Consider the following 22,736-nt stretch of genomic DNA (forward strand, 5'->3'; position numbering starts at 1 on the left):
GTAAAAAGTGGAGCTTAGATTGAGTGATTGTATCTGACACTAGCTCTCCTCTCCAGCTTTTATGATATCGCAATCAAGAATTCCTTTTCTTAAAAATAAAAATGTTCTCTCTCATGTTGCTTATCAAAAGACTTATAAAAATAGCACAACTAGATTCCTGCCTTGTAAATAGTAATAATGCCTTTAGTGTTTGTGGATAACCAGTAAGGCTGTTAATACATTTTACATGGTTAATAAATTAGTCTTTTATTACATTAAAGTTAAGCATTTGGATGAATTTTTCTAGATTCAGATGAAGTAGGAAAATTCTGGAACGGGCTGTTTCTGTGTTGGCACAGTCACCTAGTTGCAATTTTGAAGATTGGTAAGGAAAAAATGTCAGTCAGATAAACATATGCTAATATTGGAGGTAGTACTGAATGTAGGTAATTTCCCTCAATTCCTTACTTGTGCAAACACCCCTTCAGCAGAAAAGGAGATTTCATAAAAATTTAAAAGCAATTCTCTCGGAACCAAAGAAGACTAATACATTCGTTCATTTCGATTGTTTTCTCAGAATTAAGTAAACTGTTTTTTTTTTCAGGTGATTGTGTTTAAAATGTCAAGTTCATTCTGTGTTCCAAGTGGTTTCATGTCTGAACTTTTCAGGCTTTAAAGGAAGTAAATGTTCTACAGAAAAGGCTTGTACTCAGCTGCCACATGGCTATGTGTCTGTATTTGCGAAGTGTCTGCAAATCTCTCTAGTATTAATTCTAGCACATTTGCTCTGTTGAAGTGCAGTGTTTGTAAATTACATTTTTGATGACTTACTCACTGACTTCACCCTGAGACCCTTTGCTGTTGGCTGTTAATGCAGAACCTTAAATCTGTCTGAATATCAGCAGGAAAGCATCTGGCAAGGTTATAGCCTTTCTTTGCTGTCACCTCAACAAATTGTTCAGTGCAAAAACCAATACAAAATTACTCCTTCACTATGCTCAAATTCTGTTGAGTACACAGCGTGCTTTAGTTCTCTGCTGGCAAACTGGTTGAGTGCCTGGCTCTCTTAACTGCTCTACAAGCTTCCCAGACTGTTTGCAAGACTTCATTTGGAAAAACCCCAGCTGATATCCATATTCTTCCCAATGGGGAGCTATTGAACTGACACTGGTGGGATACACTTGGAGAGGTCATGTCAGCTCTTGGAAGAAGTGTGGGGAAAAGCCTTACAGCTTTACAGCCTTACAGCTTTACAGCCTTACAGAACGCCCAGCGGGTCTATTAATTTTAAGTACTGTGTTCCTGATGGGGTGCTACAGTTTATTACTCTACTGCCAGATAAAGAACACTTCTTCATATGGTACCATTTCAGTCACCTACTGGGACTACCAGTTAGCAGTTAGATTAAAAAAATGAGCCAATATGCAGTTTTCATAGCGGCCCTTACTTGCATAGGGCTTGATGTTCATGCAAACCAGCAAGCAGAGCACTTGGGAGTGTAAAGTCCAGCCCTTAAGCTTGAGGAAGGGTTAGGAAGGGATATAATCCATCCATCCTTCTGTGAGTGCTGTTCTAGCTTCTCTAAGAGAAATTTCAGTGCTCCATTGAGTGTACGTCTGCTCTCCTGCTGCCTTCTTTCACATAATGGTACTGCAGAGACCATTTGAACACTATTTTTGTGGTGGAAATGTAGGTATATTTATATGGCTGCTCCACTGTCTGGCCAGCTCTTAAGTGTTGTCCATTAACTTGTAGTAGTAACTAACCAAATGTTGATGCCCCCCTGGATTTATTTTTTTTTTGTCAGTAGTAAGAGAAGTGCTGGTATTCTGCAGGAATTAGGCAGAGCCTGCTGAGAGTTTTACAGACAAAATGATACAACCCTTCTGACAGGCGTCTGTTCAAAACAGTAAAATTTAATAGCAATATTACTGTGACTCCTCTCCCCTAGTGCTCTGAGGCACACACTATTTTGTTAGTATCTGGGCTTCATTCCCCGGTTTTGAATATTTTTGTTTTTCTTGAAGGTTGAAGATTTTCTTCTTCCATCACATCTATGTCAGCACTTTTCGTGCTAGATCCTGCAGACATACCAATTATATATTGTTGTTTCCAAAAGAGTCTTTAAAATTATATTAAAAAATTCTAATGTAGCTTGTATCAGTACAGCTCCAGTTATGGGAGCAGATTAATTTCTAGATGCTTTTTCCCTCCTTCTGAACAATTCACTGCTTGTTCTTTGTAGTAAGCAGAGAGAGTGTTCTCTATTTGGATAACTACTAGATACCTTCAAAAATACAGAAGATAATAGTTTTGTTTCAAAGCCACAGATACTGTTGAAAGCAACTGCACTGTGCAAGAATTCAGACAAATAATTTCTTTTAATGATTTTTTTTGGTACATATTTATGTTTATGTGCATAGCCCACTTTTCTGGTCCAAATAAATTATTTCTAAGATTTTCATGCCAAAGTATGCAAAATCAGAATTTAGTGTACTCTGAAAATGTAACACTTGGGGGTTGTTTTAAGTAGCCACATTAAATTTCAAGTAGCATGTCAACTGTTTTGAATAGAATAATAGTTTCCAGTTATCAGTAGGCAAAAATAAAGAAGAATCATACAAAATGAACTGAATTTTCCTGCTGCTAGGCTTGAACAAGTAGTCTTCTCTACTATTGAGGGGACAGCACCTCCTTCAGAAGATAGCACCACACATTACTTCTGCTGGATTGTCAGTGTAATACCAGTTGCTTTGGAAATAAAACCTCCTACACGTTAACCTTAGAGGAATATGATGCACTTGCATAGTTTGTGAGGATTTATTAGAGTATTTTCCCCCCAATCTAACAGAAAACTACAGAGAAATTATGTATTTTATTTCATAAAATGAATGCAAGTTGTGACATTTTAGAGCAAGCAAAGTTGTTCCACGTACTCACAAATCTCAATATTTGGATAAACACAAAAAATTATAGGATTTGCAGAATTTTAAGGCAAATGAAAGGAAGAGATTGCTTTTAAAAATCTGAGTACGAGTAGCGCTGAAGAAGAAAAGGATAATTATAATGTGTCATCCAAATTGTGTCTTTTTTGTGTGTTGATACTATTTGAAGAGTTCCTGATTGGCAAGGGTCCCAGATCTGTCCCCAGAGTTCCTGAGACAACAGTTTTGGCTCACTTAAAGGATGACCTCCATCAGATGTAACAATTTGGTTTCTAATTTCTCTGTCCTAATTTCGCTGTTGTCCTCAGGGAAACTTTGACTTAATGTTATCATCACACTAATCAGTCATTGAGGTTTCAAATGAATGCAGTATCTTTTAAAAATGCAACCCCCCCCCCCCCAAAGAACAATGTAACTTGTAAGAACTGTTCTTCCCTGTAGCAACAGTTGGACAACCTTTTATAAATACAAAATAAATGCATTTTTCTAATGAAGCTTGGTAAGCCTGAGCTTACTGTTTGCCTGTGTCATTTGAACATACAAAGCTATGCCAGCAGAAAGATCTTTCTTTCTATGAAATAAATAAAATTATATAAAACATTACTCAATCTTCATTGTAAATCAGTAATATTAATTTCTTGTTTGTTACAGCTTAGTTGTAAGTAATGATGAAGTGTGGAGAGACCAGTTTTACAATGGAAATATTAAGAAAGAAAGAGGTAATGAAAACATTTCAAAATCGTGTGTTGCAGCCCTGGAACTTAGTTCTCCATTACAAAAATGAACTTTAATATATCATATATGTGTAATAAAAAGTACTAAATTTGCTTAATTTCACTTATTAGGATATAAAACCTTTCCTGAGAAAATAATTCTGAAACATCTTAGTTAAAGAAATTATGCCATGTGAGCAGGTCTACTATGATTCTGGCATATGTGTTGTAGGAGGATAATTTTTATTTTCATGTGCTGTTACAAAAATTATATTGAAAACTAAGGAAATTTCCCATTGTTCCAATAAAAATATTAGGATGGGGGAATGCTACTGTAGCTGTACCATTGCTACACCATCTATACCTGCTCTGAAGAAGAATGAGATGGCACAGCATGAGGGAAGAAATTATGTTGATTCTTTGTTGTCATCATCTTTGGAGTAGTTATAATATTAATGCAGTACTGGAATTTTGTCTGTGTTTCCTAGTATAGCAAATTAAGCTTTATCATTAAAATATATGTGTAGTAAAATAATATTATACATATTAATCTGCTATGCCTTGAGCATACTTACAAAAATACCAGTTTAACTATGCGTATGTAAATTCTGCATGTATAGAAACAACACGTGATGGCTTTTACTATGGGACTGTTTTCTTTTAATGATACTCTTGACATTTAAACCCATGGGTCTGTATTTCAGGTGCTATAGTGCTACGTCTTGCCAAGTCATGGTTTCGTATAGGATCCTTAGAAATCTTAACTCATTCCGGGGAACTGGACTTACTAAGGTTGGAATTTTATCTTCATAGTAACTACAGTAGTTTTCTTAACAATCAAGTGTATATCCGAATGCATGTAAACAGTTGGAATTTAGACATAAGTTGTTTAGAAGGTAAGATTGCATAATTTAGAAAGAGAACATGCTATTCTTCTACAAGCATACAGAAGATCTTGCCTCATAAGATGTTTTTGAAGGTCTGTATCTTACAAAATGAGAGAGGGTTTTATAGCTAAAATAGTTCTGGTTGCTAAACACTAGGAGGAGGAATTGTTGGTTTGGGAAATATGTGTGCATTTACAACGTGAGTTCCTACATTTCTCTTACTTGTCTGTGAAGCTTAAGTTAACAGAAATATGGAATAAATCACTAGCCTGAGTATGCTGTATGAGGTGTGCCCTCCAGAAACACACAGAACCAGAGAAATAGGCTAGGTAAGACATTATTGCACAGTTTTAAGCCTCCTAGCAATATTAATTTGTGTGGTTTATTCCATTTCAAGCAATTACCATGGCAAACTTTTGGTTCTGCTGCAAATATGTAAAAGTTGGTAATTTATCCTCAGGAGCAAGGTAGTGGTTGATAAACATTTGCCATAGAAATTGTTCTGGGGTGCTTAAAAATGAGAGCATTTGTGTATTGGAGTAACTGATCATTCAGTTCAACTTCTGCATAACTCTGTGCTATCTTTTCTTTCTTTTTTTTCTTTTTTTTTTAATCTCAGAGCAGATTTTTGTCATAAAAGTGAAAGACTGAATTAAGGAACTGATTTTAAGTTTTGGGGTTTTTTGGTGGGGGTTTTTTTTTGTTGTTTGTTTGGGGTTTTTTTGTTAAAGTACTTGTGGCCCATTGATTGTAAAGATCACTTGTACTCATGGTGAATAGACGACTCCTTCCTGCCTCTTTTGGAGGGGGCCTCAGAAAGAGTGGCCAAGGCTCGGGTGACTGTCTCTGCTTCCTCTTCAGAGAAGGTCCTCCTGAAAGAGGATGTCCTGGAGCAACCAGCTAAAATTCAGAGGCAGTAGGTTGGACAAACACCCCTCTAAGGGTCAGGTTGCTGGGTACTCTGATAAAATCGTCACAGTTTGAGGAGATTTCAGTGATTTGATCCAACAACCTGATTAGAAGGTAAAATGTAGATATTTGCGTGTGCAGCTGCACAACCCTTGCTCAGGTTGTGGCAAGCCCTTCCTTCTCCAGGCTGCCTACTGCGGGTGTAGGGATGCTCACAGCTCCCTGTGCCAGTGGCACTGGCTGGCTCTGACCACAAGAGGGTCCTTCAGGGTGCTCCTGCACGTACTGGAGCCAGCTGCTCTACTTTGAAGCTTTAGATCTGAAAAGATTTGCATCCGACAGGCATTGCAATTTTTAATGCAAGTATCCCAATTTCCTGAGCCTATCTTGTAGTGCTGTGCAGCACTGTTTTGGGAATGGCAGGTTACTATGGCAAGTAACCCTGCTTTGTAAGAATTCAGCCATAAAACTTTATTTGAGAATTCTACAGTAGAATTATTCCTTGTAATATGCTTTTTTATTTTTATATGCAAACTTGTTTTTTGTCCTAAAAAATTGGTATTACTGCATGTGAAACCACATTCTAGAAGTTAAAAATGTGTTTTAGCTCTACGTGGCAGCCTCCAGTCATATTTGTGAATAGAACTTTAGATTTTGTCTCTGAGCTTTTGGAAGGGCTTAATCCAAGAGTCACTAGAATAAATATCTTGAGTTTTTTCCTAACTGTTTGCAGCAAGCTGTAGATGAGCATTTAGCTGTTGGAAAACAGGAATTTTGAATGATCAGTTCCAAAAGTACCAGTTTTGTTTAAGGAATTCTGCCTCTCATATTACAGAAGATTGCTAGACTTTATAATCCAGGAACATTTTCCATCAATAGCCGTGAATGATTCAAATAGATATCTGGTAAGTCTTCTTTCTTCTTTAAAAGTGATTTTTATTTTCCACAAGTATGTGAACTAAAATTATACAAAGCTTTTCGAAGTTTCAAGTTGTAAAATGTTTTAAAATTTGAGGTAAACTTCCAGGTTTTATTAGTGGAAGTTTGTTAATTCTCTTCAGTAAAATACCTGCTTTTTGAAGTTGTTTTTTCTCAAAGTAAAATATGAACATTCTTCACCATTTTTCATTATGGAAATGCGTATTGGGAAGCTTCCGTTTTCTGTTATAGTTTCTTCTCTGACTGCTCAGCTTTAAGTGAGCAGTGGTCACAAAGAGATTAATTACGCTTTTTCTAGTATAAATGTAGTATATGTAGCATATACTGGTAATATACACTAGTATATGTAGTGTCTTTGTTTCTTTTTTTTTTTATTATTTTTTAATTGCTTTTATGGCATCTGTATGTACTTATTTAACTACAGTCTTTGCTTGATGAGGTTATTGTACAGTCACATAATTTTGTAATGTGAGTGAGAGACATCCTGACCAGCAGGTACACTGAAAAATAGAACGCAGGGTATTTTTCTAAGGTGAATCAAGTGTTTATGTTATTTATTGCATTCCATATTGTTGATCCTGGGGGCTTGAACTAAAAGATGTGTTTGATTTTAGGAATTTTTCTCTACAGTCGTATCAGAGACTGCAGATCTGATCGCATTGTGGATGTCTGTGGGGTTTGCACATGGTGAGAATCTGCAGGAGATGGTCTTGTCTTTTTACAGGAGTGACTCTTTCCTAGTCACTTAAAGAGGGCTTTTATTTGTCACTTTGTTCTTCAGTTCTTCTGATGTCTTTGCCCACAGCAGTATCTGTTATGCATTAATATACATGTGTTTTCATAACAGAATTAGGAGCACTTTCTGACCTTTCAAAGCATGACTGTATCTGACAGGAGCAAGAATAGGAGAGCAAGAGTTCTCAGCATTGCTGTAGTAGTTTGATGTTCAAAGACCATGTATTAATGTTATAATAAGTTTAATTGCTCTGAATTTTATGCATTAATACATAAACCCCCGACCTTTTATAGTGTATAGAATACAGTGCTGTACAGCTTTGTTTCAGATTTATATTATGAAAAATAAAATAGCAATGTCTTGCTAATTCAGCACCCAATCAACTTGAAAGGAAGCTAATGACCACTTTGCTGTTTCAGTGCTGCCTGGCACTGAAAGGAAAAGGAAACAGTGCCACCTAGGTATAGAAACCAGCTGCGAGATGATGTAGTTTGTCATTTTCATACTTAAAATGCATGCCAGGTCAAGAATAAGAGAGACAAGTTTATTTTCCAGAGCCTGCAAAGTCCTTTAAATTCAGTGGATCCATTTCATAGCAAATTTTCTGGACACTACAGGGTTCAGGTGGAATTTTTTAACTTTTGTTTCTCCTTGTTGTTTAATTGTAGGTGTGTGCAATACAGATAACTTCAGTTTATTATCCATAACAATAGATTATGGTCCATTTGGATTTATGGAATCCTATGACCCAAGTGAGTGTAACACCTTTTTTAAATATATTTTTTTTAACTTAAAATCAATTATTCATATTAATTTATGCAGTTTTTTTGTGCATGAAAACTCTTAACATCATGAGCAGAAAAAATCCCAAACATATATTTCTTTAAGAGTTTTAGGGAAAAAATGTCAGAGGTCAGTTTTATGATACATTATACAGGTTGCATTCCAAGTGCTAGAAGTCTTATTAATACAGTATTGCTATTGAACCCATTTACATGAGAATGTGTCCAGTTGAGTTTCATCAATTGAAAAGATGGTAGAACAGAAACCCAGAAAACTAAAAATTGCATATTACTAGAAGCAGCCCAAAGCAAAAGTGGTCTGCAGTAACTTTGCATGCATCGTGCTCTTAACTTTATATTCACAGCAGCTAGTTCCAGAAGCAGCAGCGGTTATCTGGCTGTTTTCATCTGGCAGTCTCAAATTAAGGACATCTCATGAGAATAAATGTAATTTTGTTTCTATTGCATTTAAAAACAGGGCTTTTCTGGTTTTAGATCTTTCTCTATGTGGTGGGTTGACCCCAGCCAGCAATTAAGGACCCACCAGCCACTTGTTGGTTCCCCCTTGGTGCAGGGTGGGGGAGAGAAGTGGAAAAGTATCATAGAATCATTTCATAGAATCACAGAAAGCCAGGTTGGAAGGGACCTCAAGGATCATCTGGTCCAACCTTTCTAGGTAGTACTATAGTTTATATGAGATGGCTCTGCACCCTGAGCAAAGATGAGAAACAGCTCATGGGTCAAGATTAAGACAGTTGAATAAGTGAAGGGAGAATTAAATTGGGGGGAGAGCTGACAAGTGATGCAAAGGCAGACACCACCTCCCACCAGCAGACTGATGCCAAGTCAGTCCCCAGGCAACACCTGCCTTGAAAACATCTACCCTCAGTTTTTTATTGCTGAGCATGATGTTAGATGGGATGTAATATCCCTTTGGTCAGTTGAGGACAGCTGTCCCAGCTGTGCCCCCTCCCAGCCCCTTGCCCCACCCATGGCCTAACTTGCTGGGGCTGCAGGGTGAGAACAGAGAAGGCCTTGATGCTGTGCAGGACTGCTCAGCAATAGCAAAAACGTGGGTGTGTTACCAACACTGTGTTAGTCATCAGTCTAAAACACAGCAGGTACAGGCTGCTGTGAAGAAAATTAACCCCATCCCAGCCAGAGCTGGTACACCCTAGGACCAGGTGATGTCCTTTAGAGTTAAAATTCAGATTTGAACCAATAACCAGATCTGAGAGATGTGTTACAGGTCTCCTCCTCAATGCTTCATTTGTTATTACTGTCCTCTGAGGACTCGGGCAATGCTGTGTGCATTGGATCAGCTTAGCTGCACTTGATCTGAGCAAGGGGTTCTTATTGCATCCATTCAGAGCCTGCTGCTGTAGATCTGCATACGTGCTACTTCTGGATACCTGGAACTTGCATGGCAGATGTTTAGTATCTCTTGGATAATGGATTTGCACACTGGAACATGTTAACAGTAATTTTTATGTAAATACATAAAGCTTGCTTGTACAACTGCGCAAATCTTGCTCGTGTGAGCTATTTATTTAAATATGTGTTTATATGTGTTACTTTTCAAAAATACTTATGAATCCTGAATCTGGTTGTTTAGTCTATTTGTTTAGTTGTTTGTTTAGTCTATGTGCTGAATAGTAGCTCTATAGGTAGTAAAAACTTTGAATAATACATTGATTTTAGTGTAAAAATGATCTTTTTATTTTTAAACACCTGGATTTGTTTTGTATCGTCAAGTAGATAAGTGTTACTGGTGACTTCAGGGAACTTGTCTGTGAAGGAAGTGTTCCTTAGATTTGCAAATAATGAGTATCCTTGTGATCTGATTTTAAATATTTAGTAACTTTAGGGCTTGTATTAGTTTGCTATGTAAATATAAAAATTTGCGTATTTCAATATTTTAACATTTGTTGTTTATTTTAAATACTGTGTTGTGGTCAAGTAATGTTTTGTTTGAAACAGATTTTGTTCCAAACACATCTGATGATGAAGGGAGGTATAAAATAGGAAACCAGGCAAACGTTGGGCTGTTTAATCTGAGCAAGCTGTTACATGCTCTAAACCCTTTATTGGATCCCAGGCAAAAGCAGCTGTAAGTAATCCTTAAAATATCTTAACACTTAAAAGAACTAATGAGATGGGAGACTCCTTTAATCACCATGTACATAGGAAAGAAAGGGATTAGCTTTAAAAATCTTTCCTAAGTGGAAATTGATTCTGGAGTAATTGTTGGCCAGAATAAGGTGGAGGGAGGGGAGAACAGTTTTTGTTGGTCATAGGTAATAGCAAAATATGACTGGAAAGTGGTCCTAGATGTGGTCTGTTCTCCTTTCCTTAAGACAGGACCTTGGCCTGTAGTTTTCTATAAGTTTGTCTGGCTTGTTCTTTAAGATGTTTACTTACGAAGGCTTTTAATATCCTATTGTAAAGATTCCTAATATGAATCTACTTTTGTATGGTTTTAAACTTGTGACTTCTTATCTATATGAAAAGGAAGAACATGTTCTTTTTCTTCTTTGCAGCAGCTATTGATGTATTTGAAGCTTGTTAAAATGTTTTCCTGTCGGTCTTTTTCCCACTATGGATCCCAATATATTCAGAATATCAATGTTTGTGAGATATGAAATAGAAGTTTTCATTTTAGTGTACAGTAGGATTGTACCCAAAGTAGTATTGTAGTTAGACTCTGACATTTCTTTTGTTTTTTGCAGAGCTTCCCAGATTTTGGAGGGATATAGTGAGCGCTATTACATCCAGTAGGTGGTTCCAGAACTCAGACCGACCTTGTAGGCACAGTACTATAAATTGTGTTGTGTGACAATTTCCTTACTTTGTTACTATTTCCAGTTTCACAGAACTATTCAAAACAAAATTGGGTCTTCTTGGAGAGAACGAGGATGACAACTATTTAATTGCTTTCCTCTTAAAAGTGAGTTTGCTAATTTTTTAGCAACCATCTGGACTGATACTTCGTACTTCAGAAGCTCTGATAATAGTATCTTTTTCACTAGCTTATGGAAGATACAAAGGCTGATTTTACAATGACATTTCGACAGCTCAGTGTAATTACTGCTGACCAGTTGAAGGAGCTTCATATTCCTGAGGTATTAATTAATACAAACAATCAATTGTAGGAATACTTAACATAAAATTGAGTAAATCAGGTTGAGCATAATTCTGGTGTAATAGAGAATGTGTCAAGCCATGATTTGCCTGGGAAATGTGTAATTGTAAGATTGTTAAGGGGTAGGGAGACTAATATATCTGTGTAATGCAACCACCCCATGTTAAATCTGTGTCTAGTAATGCAAGATGAATTAATGAAGAGTGCTGAACTAAAATTTTCAGCCTCTGGTACACATCCCGTATGAGTAGTCATAAATATTAATACAAAAGTGGGAATATTATTTTCTTGACATTTAAGATGGGTCTGCTATGAAGAACTTTCCTTCCCCCTGTCTTCCCTCTGTTTTTTTTGTTTGTTTACCTTCTGATACCTTCTGATAGCATTTCCTAAGCTACAAATTGAGTTGGACAGGGCTCATTTCATCTTCAGACTGCTCCTAGCATGGGTTTACCAGGTGACCTAAACATCTGCTGTCAGGCCCATCAGCTTGTCTTGGTATCTGATGACACTTGAGATCCCATGTCATCATAAGCTCTTGCTAGATTCTCAGCCCATAGTGACCTCTGCCCTTCCTTGGGCACAAAATTAGTTCTAAATGTAGCTTAAAGCATAGGAATATGTTCTGACACAGTCCTGCTCAGCCTGCTGTTGCATGCTGTGTTGCTTCTCGCTCAGCCTAAACTGATTCTTCAGGACTGAGTATAATCCTAAATGAGAGTGTTAAAAGAGATAAGATCCTTACCTGGATATAGTACAAACTTTAGAAGTGGAAATATGGCTGAAATATTTGAACTGGAGTAAGATGCTAGGCAAATAATAACTGGATAAAAATGTAGCAGGGACACCAAACTGTGTGGTGAGGTTGAAGGGAAGGGATGCCATCCAGAGGGACCTTGGCAAGCTTGAGAAGTGGGCTCTTGCAAACTGCATGAAGTTCAAGAAGGCCAAGTGGAAGGTTGTGCACCTGGGTTGGGGCAACCCCAAGCACAAATACAGGTTGGGTGAAGAATGGGTTAATAACAGCCCTGAGGAGAAGGACTTGGGGGTGATGGGGGACAAGAAGCTCAACATGAGCTGGCAGTGTGCACTTGCAGCCCAGAAAGCCAACTGTGTCCTGGGCTGCATCAAAAGAGGCATGGTCAGCAGTTTTGGAGCCCCCAACATAGGAAGGACTGGAGCTCCCGGAGCCAGTCCAGAGAAGGGCCACAAAGATGATCCAAGGGCTGGAGCACATCTCCTACAAAGACAGGTTGAGAGAGTTGGGGTTATTCAGCCTGGAGAAGAGAGGGCTCTGGAAAGACCTTTTAGTGGCCTTCCAGCATCTGAAGGGAGCCTGCAGGAAATCTGGGGAGGAACATTTATAAGGGCATGTAGTGATAGGATGAGGGGTAATGGCTTTAAACTGGAAGAAAGGAGATTTAGTTTAGATATTAGGAGGAAATTATTTAGTGTGAGGGTGGTGAGACACTGGCACAGGTTGCCTAGGGAAGTTCCCATCCCTGGAAGTGTTCAAGACCAGGTTGGATGGGGCTTGGAGCAACCTGATCTAGTGGGATGTGTCCTTGTCCATGCAGGGAGGTTGGAAGTAGATGATCTTTAAGGCCCCTTCCAGCCCAAACCATTCTATGATAAGTACCTGATCTGGAAGGGAAAAAAGGAAGCCTTTTTGCAAGAGACAAAAGTATTATTATTATTTTTTTATTTAATACAGTTCCTGTTCCATGTGAGGAATATTGTTCACTTTGCCTGAGAAACTTCATTCCCTCTCTGTAGCTTCTGACTTATTTGTCTTTTTCTTTAAATCTAATTTTAAATAAGAGCAGGTGGACTTATAAGGTTGTTTTAGGGAGCAAAATGACTGTGTAGAACACAGAATGAGAATGAGGAGTTACTGTTCCTTTCTCAGTTGTGTCATAGATAATTAAGGGATTTTGACCAAATTATCCTGTTTTCCGTGTTTTCTTCTGTTAAGTAAGAGGTCTAACCTGGCCTTTTCTATGAGCTTGAAGCCATTAATTATTAAAAAGTTGAGATTTTCTAGTGGAAAGCAACAAAAATACAAAGAGGTGTAGTTGTGGAATTAATCATTTATACAGAAGGGGTGACAAGAGGATGGGTGTGTTTGTAAGAGAAGGTATTTTTGTCATAGAATACAAGGGATTTTTCCATTCCTTAGTGGTCTACATGCAACAGGAAGAACTGAAGCCACCCTCATACAATATGCAGCCACTCCCAGACTACTGCACTAATGGCATTTATGGCAGATCCCTCTCCCCTTCTGTGAAGGTGCAGGCTGAGGAACTGAGGATTGTGGTGTAGTTATGACCTGCTACTACACTGAGGGTCTTTTCCAGCCTTCACTTGGTAGCAGCTAACCTTTCTTTTGAAACAATGAAATTATTTAGCCAACAAGTTCTGAGGCCCAAAATTGATTTGATAAAGCAAGTACTATTTTATGCTGTCAAAAAGTTTTATTAAAAAAAAAAATTAAAAATTTAAAGTAATTTTACCTGCTGTTTATTCACACACTGATACTTTGTCAGCAGCAAAGTAAGTTCTCCTATTGGTTTGTAGATCTCTTAGATTTTTTGCAGCTGCACACACTGCAGGAGTCATTACATTTAGTATTATTGACTGGAAACATTCTGAAATTCCTACTAAAGCAGCATCTTTAAAGAAATGCTTGACTCCCACACTCACCTGTTATTTACCTGCCTGACCCACAGCTCTTAGTCATTTCTGTAATTCAGCTCATTTTTATACTCAAATGTGGTTTTCTTTTTTTTACTCCCATTCCTTTAAAAAACTGCAGATGTGATCAAAACTTTGTCTTGTTCCTGTTTTTAATTTCCTTTTTTTTTTTTTCCTCCCATTTCTTCCTGTATATCTGCTGTTTACCTCCTTTTGTCTATGTCCACTTCATTCTAATCTGTTCTTTCTCTGAAGGTCCTTTTTTGTATGTGTGCTTTGCCTACTTCATCTCAACCAAGCAATATGAAGCAGCTGTTAACTCAGTGTAGTCAGCCAGAGAAGCCTGGTTGTTGTGGTTGTCAAACACTGGAGACAGTAAACCCCAAACTCTGGTTTCTCTCTTTTTGCATTTTCTGAGTTTTGTATCTTCTTCCTTCTTCCTCTAGTACTGTCTCTGCTATTCTCCTCAGCCTTCTTCTGTTCTTGTAGCCTGAAGTTTCCCTTTTTCTCCACACCTTATCTTTCTTTATCAATATATTTTCTTTTATTCTGCAATTTTTGGGGAAAAAAAAGTCTCTACAAATAGATCTAATCCATGTACAAAACTCAGGAGAGGAGAACTTGTTATTCTGTCACCGAAAAAATAAAATACGTCAGAATAGGGGTGAAGTTCTTGATGTGTTTTGGTAGAATTTGCCATGACAGAGATGGATTAATATGGATATATTGTGCTAGCAAAAAGAAATAATTTAAATACAGAGGAAAATATATTAGGACAATTTGGGGTGAGAAAATTCTTTGAAGGGTCATCATATGTTTCTCTCCTATATTATTTAATATTTGTTTCCTTAATTTGTTTCTTGTTTGTTTAACAGGAACCAAGTTCTGATTACCTGCCAGTAACAGTTTCTTTCTCTTTAGGAGTTCTGGGCTCTTCAGGATCTGGGCAAACACAAGTTATTTTCAGAGTGGGTTACTATGTACCTCTTGAGATTAAGTCGGTAAGTCTGATGCAGTTTCAAGTGTGTTTGCCAGAAGCAGGCAACTGTAATCTGCAGTGATTTTCCATCACCTTTAGTGGGTCTGGTAAACTGGCCCAAACATGGTGTGATATGCCTTTTTTGTCTTGATGGCTCTAGTTTGTGCTACATTCCATAATAATAACCATTGCAGTTCTGACAGAGGTATAGAAAAATTACATGGGAGGAGTGGTCTCTATTTTTTGTCCTTCATCAAGCAACAGATGAGATTTCTTTGGTTAAAAATTTTTGTTACAACACCAGTCCTACAGATTCAGTCCAACAACCTGAAAGTCTGGCTTTGCAAATACATAGGCAAGATTAAGTGTTTCATTACTAGCAATACATGTATTTTTTACTATGTAATAATATTGCTTTAGGATGACAGGAGGTGGAAGTTGAACAGTTGTGAATGCACAGACAGTATTTAGAAACCAGTGGTATTGCAAAGATGGGGAGATGCATGTTAGAACTTCCTACCAATTATTTTGTTTTAAATCAATCAATAATGTAACATGCTTTTCTTAGTCGTATATAGTATATGCATGGCTGATAGTAGTGAAAAGAAATATGTATAAAGTACCTGGAAATTTTAATCAAGTAAATACATTTCTTAGGGAAAAAATCCAAACAATACAAAACCTACAAGAAAGTGTACAGTTTTTTCCAAGTCTGATAATTCTTAGATATTCACAGCTACTTCTACACAAAACACAAAAGCAGAACACTTAATTATTTTACTGGAAGTCAAATAAAACACTTCTAAAAACAATACTCATTAGCTAAAACACTTTTTTTTTTTCTTATTTCTGTTTTTCCTGTATAGTAACAAGGGTGATTCAGACACTAAGAGAAGAACAAGAATGACAAGTGAGTAAAAGAATCCAAAGGAATTCATATGGTTGGAGATGGCCGCTATATTTTTCTATAGGTTTCTTTATTGTTAGTTCTTTTTCCTTTTGAGGGTAACTAAAATGTACTGTTTTTCTGAAGAGTGAAAAGGGCATAGGCTGTTGCAAATCTTGTAACACTGCACATACACTGTAGCTGTCTCTGGTTTCACCCACTCTTGTGATTAGAATGCAGCCAAGTGGTGTATGGCTGGACTTGTGAATGTGTATGTTCTTTATACATAAGTGAAATGATAAAAAAGTTCCTTGGCTACCATAGGCTTGCTTCCTCCTTAAGGGTCCTCCCTTTCCTCTCCTTAAAAGAAAAAAGACAACACAACCCTTAATTTATCTGTCTGCATTTATGAACAAATTGGTCTGGCCTAACCCCCTTCTACTGTGAATGCAGTCAGAGTCATCTCAGCTCATTGAGGCCTGAGAGTGCCAGATGATGGAAGTGCACAGCAAATACTAGTCCAAGTTGCTTTTCTCAATTCTGCTGGTTTTGAATGATGAAGCTCATCTCTATTTCAGGAGACTAAAATCACAAGGGATGAAGACCTGACAAAGGCAGTTTTTTCTATCAGTACCCACAAGCACTGCTCTGACCCATCACACCAGATGTGAATATAGACATTGAAGCAATCCCACTGAGCTGCACAGCCCTATCCTATTCAATATCAATCCTCATTTACCTACTTGTGTATTTTTCTTTTTTTTTTCTTGTTTACCTTTTAATATTGATTTTCTCTCAATTATTTTTTTTTTTTACTATCTTTTTTACAATTTCCATTTGGGGGTGTTCAGGAAATGCCAGGCCTCCAGCTTGTTGCATGCCTTGGTGCTCATGGACTTGATTAATTTATTTGCCTCTCGATTCCCTTTGAGGAGTTAATAATTACTGGCCCATGAGAACATGGTTGTCTGTATCTGGTCATGTCTCAAATGGAGCTTCACCTTAGTGTCTTGAAATGGTGGATGTGCTCTGGCTGCTTCCCAGGTTGTAACTCTTCGTTGGAAAGTAGGTGGTCCCTGAAACAGCCCCTAGGATTTGATTTCCTTGTGAGAGATCCCCTTCCTCTTCTGCTATATCTGCTTTTCCTGAGTGCAAACAACATCTTTTCCTTGATCTGTATTTCTGCCTTTAGCAGCCAGTGAATGTGTTGGTTTGCATTCCTCAGAACATTGCTCTTCCTCGGTGATGAACTTTGGATAACATCAGGAAGGATTCTGGTAGGCATCTTGTACTGACCTAATGGGCTAAGATTTTTCTGAGTGTTCAAAGATGTTCAAATCCTTTCCACGTGTTTCTGATAGGCATCCAGGTTTTTTTCTGCACCTGGAAAAAATACTCCCTGCCAAAGGGCTATCTAGTCATGAAAGGAAGGTGTTGTAATTTTCCAAGATATTCTAAATCCAAAATGTAGAGGTACTGTATTTAGCTGTCTGTCACAGCAGAAACAGCAGATATGAAATTCTAAGAATTGTTCAGGGAGACCTTTTTTTGGTCTGCAGTAAGCTGTGGTAAACTTGTGAAACTTGCCTATAAAAGACAAGGAGCAACTGAAGATCTCTGGGCAAAAGGGAATGAAGACAACACAGGATCTGATCGGGTTCTGCAAAAGAGATATTTAAGCTTCAGTGTCACTCTGCTTTGCAGGGTCTTTTATTCTCATTTCTAATGGAAATGGCTGTACCTTTTTGTTAGATATGGATTGGCCCCTTTCTTCAAGTGCTTTAATTTAATAGGAAAATCTTAAGAGATAGCACTGACTTTTGGTAATAAGATAGTAAGAACTACCTAGGGCACAATTTATTATCACATGGACCTTCAAATTTGCATCCACACTTTCTAACCCCAAGGGTCCACCCATTTTTAGAAACACTTAATTACAATTTTACATGTATTCTTAGAAAGTTTATATGAAAACAGTTACAAGCAGAAAGGTTTGATTTATTATTTGCAATTCATGTATTAATTTTGTTAGGGTTAAGAAGTTTTAACCATGGGACTCAGAGGCTCTTAGCTCAACTACTGTTTTGAGATTTTGAGCTCCCCTGTTTCCCTCAGCTAAAATTTGATGCTGAGAATGTAGAAGAACTCAACTGAGCCAACTGTGCATTTTTACCCAGCATTTCATGTTAAAGACAAAACTGTCAGGGCTTTCTAGATTTTTATATGGGTTAGTAAGTCTCGCCACATTTCCCATCACTGTCTTTAGTACTGGCTGACCTTGATTATATTGCCATTATCATCTCATTATTCATCACCTTTCCCTTGTCATTAGTAAGCCTAGTAAAATATCTCGCTTCTCAAAAGTATATTACCTTACAGAATTTCAACTTGATAACTTACTGTTGCTACTTTTTCCTCTCTTAATTTAGTTTTTACGCCTTAGTAGCACTTTATCTTGTACTGCCTGAACAGTTACTTAGGAGTTGAGCAAAAAGTTTTGACAATCCAAATCCCCATATAAGTCTGTAATTGCATTTCTTTATAAAAGAAGCATGTAAAAAAAAAGGTAGACCAGATCATAAAATGCTTGTAAGGGCACAACATTTCTTCTCCTTTGTCCTTTTCTTATCTGGCTTGTCTTATTCTCTTATAATTATCTTGTCACTTGTCTTAATTACAGATATTTTTAATGCCACTGTGAAAGTTGTCAATTTGCAGTTGTTAATGTCTTGCTGGTACAAATATTCTGCTAAAATGAGTCATGGGTTTAAGTTGAATTATCATTTTTTTTGTCTGATTCATATGTTAACTTCTCCATCTTTTAAATGTTCTTTTAATATTGTTAGCACACTTCATTATTGAAAACCCATTTACTGGATTAAATCAAATACTTGGCCAGAGCCAATTTCTTTGCGAAGTGGGAAAGCACTATTATTTTAGCAGGTAGGGCAGGGTGTTGTTCTGACAATGTAGAGGTTCCATATCAGGGAACCATACAGCTAGCCATATGTATTTGCTTTTGTTTAACATTAAGTACATATAGAATGGCAGCAATGTGAAAAAGAAGCATGTCTGTATCTGAATGGATGGTGTCTCAGGCTTCGTTCTCACAGAAGTCAGCACATGGACATTGTGCCAGAATGTTGTTCTGTTACCTGGAGAGGTTTTACAAAGGAGGGAGTGGCAGTGTCATTTGAGATGCTTCTGTTTTCAGCCCATGTTCTGATTTAGTAAGAGAGCTTCACCTCCTCTCTTCTGGCAGGATCTTGAGTGGTCAGGGTTCAGCACTTAGAGCAGAGGGTGATTTTTTCTGTCCTTTACTTTTCTAAGTAACATAAAGACCCTCTATGTAATGCTGCTGAATGTCAAATCTTGTGGCTTAAAATGGCTATAATTCAGTTCCAAACATAAAGAATGTAATTCTATTGTGATACATAAAACCATACAAGTGTTTTTTTGCTATAGCTTCAGTAAATTCTAGTTTGTTAGCTGGTTAAATGGTGCTTTTTAGAAGAAGTGCTTATTACAGAGAAGCCTGTTCACTACACTAGGCACTAATTCTGTATGGGGAGCTTTTAAGTGTCAATGAAGTCCTGCTATTGTCTGACTACAAAACCTTAGGAGGAGCCAGTTAGAGCTTTTCTCAGACATTGATTGTCTTTGTAGTCAACTAGGTCAAAAAAGAAGAGGAAACACTAGGGGGGGTGCAAGATCATAGTGCATTTAGAAATGGAAATTGGCTAAGTTTAATCCTTTAATCCAAAATATTGTTTCTGATCATCCCCCTCCTAATATAATTTATTAATTTTAAATAAAATAACATAATAACTAATTGGCTGGAGGGAAATTTGGCACCATGGTTTTGATGAATACTCTGCTTTCTGTCATAGCCTCTTTCAGATATGCTGTAAGGGTATTTCTAAGAACATTTTATAAAGCTATATGGATTTTTGGAAAGAAATATATCAAATAGGAGACTTGCACTATTTATTCACATGAAACGTACTGGGACATTAATGAAAAGAGAAGGAATAGGTGAAGTTTGTGTATGTACGTAAATGAGAAACTTTTGGTTTCAAGTCCAATGTGAAATGTCTTTGATATCACTAATTAATGTCATCATGTAATAATCAGCTACTAAATTTGGGAAAATATGCAGACCAGTGACAAATTAAGATTTACAATGCAAGCTTGAAATGTCTGTTACAATTAATCTGTAACATTATCATTAATTAAAGGGAAAACTTTCTGAAGCAGAATCCTAGGCTCTAATTACAGAGCAAAAATAAGAGTTGTGTTGGTGTTACCTGCAAAAAAAATTGATCATTAAAAGCCAAGTGGGCTTATGAGGATTGTCCTTGGCATACAGAACCCCTGTGAGTTGTTAGTTGCTGACCTGTAAGATACAGCCTGGGTTATGAATTCAGCAGTTTCACTTTCTTTGTCCCTACAATCTCCCACTGGTTAGACACAGTCAGCTTGGAACATGCCAGAGATGAAGTGCAGCTCTCATGGGTGTTTCCATGAAGATAAAGAAGACAGTTGTGGAAAAAACTGTGGACCACCCCCTTCCCAGGAAACCAAAAGGAATTATGAAGTTGAAGAAGCAGTTTTTAAAAAATACAGCTGAAATCCAACAATAAAGGCTTTTATGGCCAAACTTTTTCTATAAAATAGGAGAAGGAATACATATACTTTAATGAATATAGCAATAATTCTTTTTTACATTACCTAATATAATACAATATTAATTTTTATGCTCTCCGGAAACGTACTGACAACATTGAAATACACTTCCCAACAATGAACCAGGAACCCAGGTCATGGTAAAGGAACCTCATTTGAAAAGTCTGCTGGTGTTCATAACAGGAAATCCTTTGTGTATCAATGTGGTGTTCTATACTATTCATATTTTTGTTTGGCACTTTGGCATTATTGATCATGCAAGTTTAAAAAAACCCTTCTAGCAGCTCATAAAAATAGAGAATTGATTAATTCCTTTTCCTTTTTCTACAATTTTTTTCTTGAACTGCAAATTAAACCTTCTTGAAGATTTCAGTGTCATGTTTCAATTATTGCATTTTGCTTTTGTTGAATAGGTTCAACTAAATTTAACACAATTTACTTTTGGTTTCAGGTGTTAATCCTAGATACATACTCAGGAATTGGATGGCAGAATCAGCAGTGCAAAAAGCTAATTTGAATGATTTCTCAGAGGTAAAATTATTTCTGTCTTTCTTGACATATTAATAATTGCTGTAATTGTTAATGAGTTGTTGCATTTACACTTTGAATGTGTTTTACACTTAGACCAACATTGTACTGTCTAATGCCAATTCCTATCAACAATATTAACAAGGCTATTAATAGTATTAATAGTAAAATAAATAGTAGTGACTATATTAATAGTAGTAGTAATAATACTACTCATGGAGTAGTTTCTGGAGGCAGGAGCATGCATAACATGAAGTGGCAGAGACTTTTCCTGTCTGCAGAACATTTTGTACAAAAGCTTACCCATTTTAATTGCTTGCAGGTGAATCTCCTGCAGCAGATTTTACAGCATCCCTTCCGGAGACAGCAGGCTGCAGAGGAAGCAGGGTACTCCCTGCAGCCCCCAGCTTGGGCCAAGGATTTGAGAGTAAGCTGCTCATCCTGAGAGGAATCTGAACAAGCAAGAAAAGTGATCAAGGTCAAACCTCAGAATAGGATTAAGCCACATGAGCTTTTCTCCCTTATACTTGGTGGACTGGAATCTGCTACTCTGCTAGGCAAGACAAGGTCTTGTTCAGTTTATAAAGTCTAAAGATTAAAGAAATGAGACACTGTGTGGTTGCATCAGCAAATCATATTGGCATTTGTAACTCTGCCCTTCAGCTGCGCGTTGAGTCCCGCTATTTAAGTTCTGCCAAACTGTCACACTGAACCTCTCAGTATTCGTGGCTGATCAGGTGGGTCTCAATACCTTTTCATGGTCAATTTAAAATCCATCCAAGCTAGTTTTAATTAAAGTATTTTGATGAAAGTTCTCCTTGCTTTTAAACACTGTTCAAATATAATCGTATTCTGAATGTACTCAAGTCTTTTGCAGAGTTGGAACTGAGGATCATCTTGCGCTTAGACCTTGTCACCTTTTCTCTTTTTGCCGTTGTTTTGTCCCATTAAACTGCCAACAAAACTTAAAGGAAATTCAGTCACAGAGTGAGCAAAGATGTCTTGTTTAGGAGTGACTTGCCCAAAAAGAAATGTTGGTGTCTTTGTTGGTGTCAGCAAAATGCAGTGTCAAGCCTGGCCCACTGCTCTTTGGAAGTGTATCTTTTGATACAACAGAACAATTGTTGGTGCATTGATATAATGGCTCAGGGAATTTTCTCTGGTTGGATGTGGAAAAGGACTTTCTTGGACATATCTCACAACATATGTAGTCAGGTCAATCTAACTTTTGTACCCAGCCACCTGATGCTGTAAGAGACTAACCAAAACCTTGTAGGGAAAGTATTTAAAATTAAACTGAAGCTGTTACAGAAGTTCTTTGAGTAACAGAGAGACTAATCTCTGAGTCCTGGGTCTTGTTTATTATTCTGGCTTGATACTCCCACATCACAAAACTTGGTGCATAATTAAGCCAAAATTAATACATCAGCAATCAGGTGCAATGTTATGCTAGAAGATTTACAGCAAAAATCACCTTTTTTGGGGGCTTTGTTTGTTACTTTTTGATGTTACCTCATCTCTTCCCAAATCCAAAATTGATTGGTTTAGAATCTCTAAATTTCTGAAATCTCTTGATTCTGAAATAGAGGCTATTAAGTGGTACAATTAGCATTTCAAATCTATTTTTAGAAAGGTAGGTAGTGTGAAAAAAAATTAAAATTATAAATCTTTCAGTGACTAAAAAACACTTGAATGTCTTCTTCACTATAATATACACAATTATTCAGGATGATTCCCTTTGAATATACAGCCACTCAAATATAAATACAGCTGTTCAAATGTAAATAGTAATATCATAATGTGAGGACCAATATAGATTTTTAAATACAGGTTTTTTTGAAGTCCAGTCCAAAGTTCAAGCAACTTACAGAAGTTCAGCCTGGGTTAACATGCCTTGTGCAGGTAGTAGATGCTCTTCTGCAACCAATAGG

The 22,736-nt window shown here is 37.1% G+C and overlaps 1 protein-coding gene across 1 annotated transcript in view; it reads left to right on the top strand.

Annotated features, from left to right (window-relative positions):
- LOC127381457 (protein adenylyltransferase SelO-like) overlaps positions 1-22,150 on the top strand; it is a 26,393-nt gene extending 4,243 nt beyond the window's left edge. Inside the window, exons 7-19 of the mRNA XM_051611794.1 lie at positions 3,576-3,643; positions 4,342-4,429; positions 6,269-6,338; positions 6,987-7,059; positions 7,777-7,860; positions 9,871-10,000; positions 10,620-10,664; positions 10,756-10,837; positions 10,920-11,012; positions 14,648-14,727; positions 15,572-15,615; positions 20,729-20,808; positions 21,128-22,150. Of these exons, the coding sequence (XP_051467754.1) occupies positions 3,576-3,643; positions 4,342-4,429; positions 6,269-6,338; positions 6,987-7,059; positions 7,777-7,860; positions 9,871-10,000; positions 10,620-10,664; positions 10,756-10,837; positions 10,920-11,012; positions 14,648-14,727; positions 15,572-15,615; positions 20,729-20,808; positions 21,128-21,250 (1,060 nt within the window). The 3' untranslated portion in view covers positions 21,251-22,150. The remainder of the gene's footprint in view (positions 1-3,575; positions 3,644-4,341; positions 4,430-6,268; positions 6,339-6,986; positions 7,060-7,776; positions 7,861-9,870; positions 10,001-10,619; positions 10,665-10,755; positions 10,838-10,919; positions 11,013-14,647; positions 14,728-15,571; positions 15,616-20,728; positions 20,809-21,127) is intronic.
- The last annotated feature ends 586 nt before the right edge of the window (positions 22,151-22,736 follow it).

The sequence above is a fragment of the Apus apus genome, chromosome 2 (genome assembly GCF_020740795.1).
Source record: "Apus apus isolate bApuApu2 chromosome 2, bApuApu2.pri.cur, whole genome shotgun sequence".
NCBI lineage: Eukaryota > Metazoa > Chordata > Aves > Apodiformes > Apodidae > Apus > Apus apus.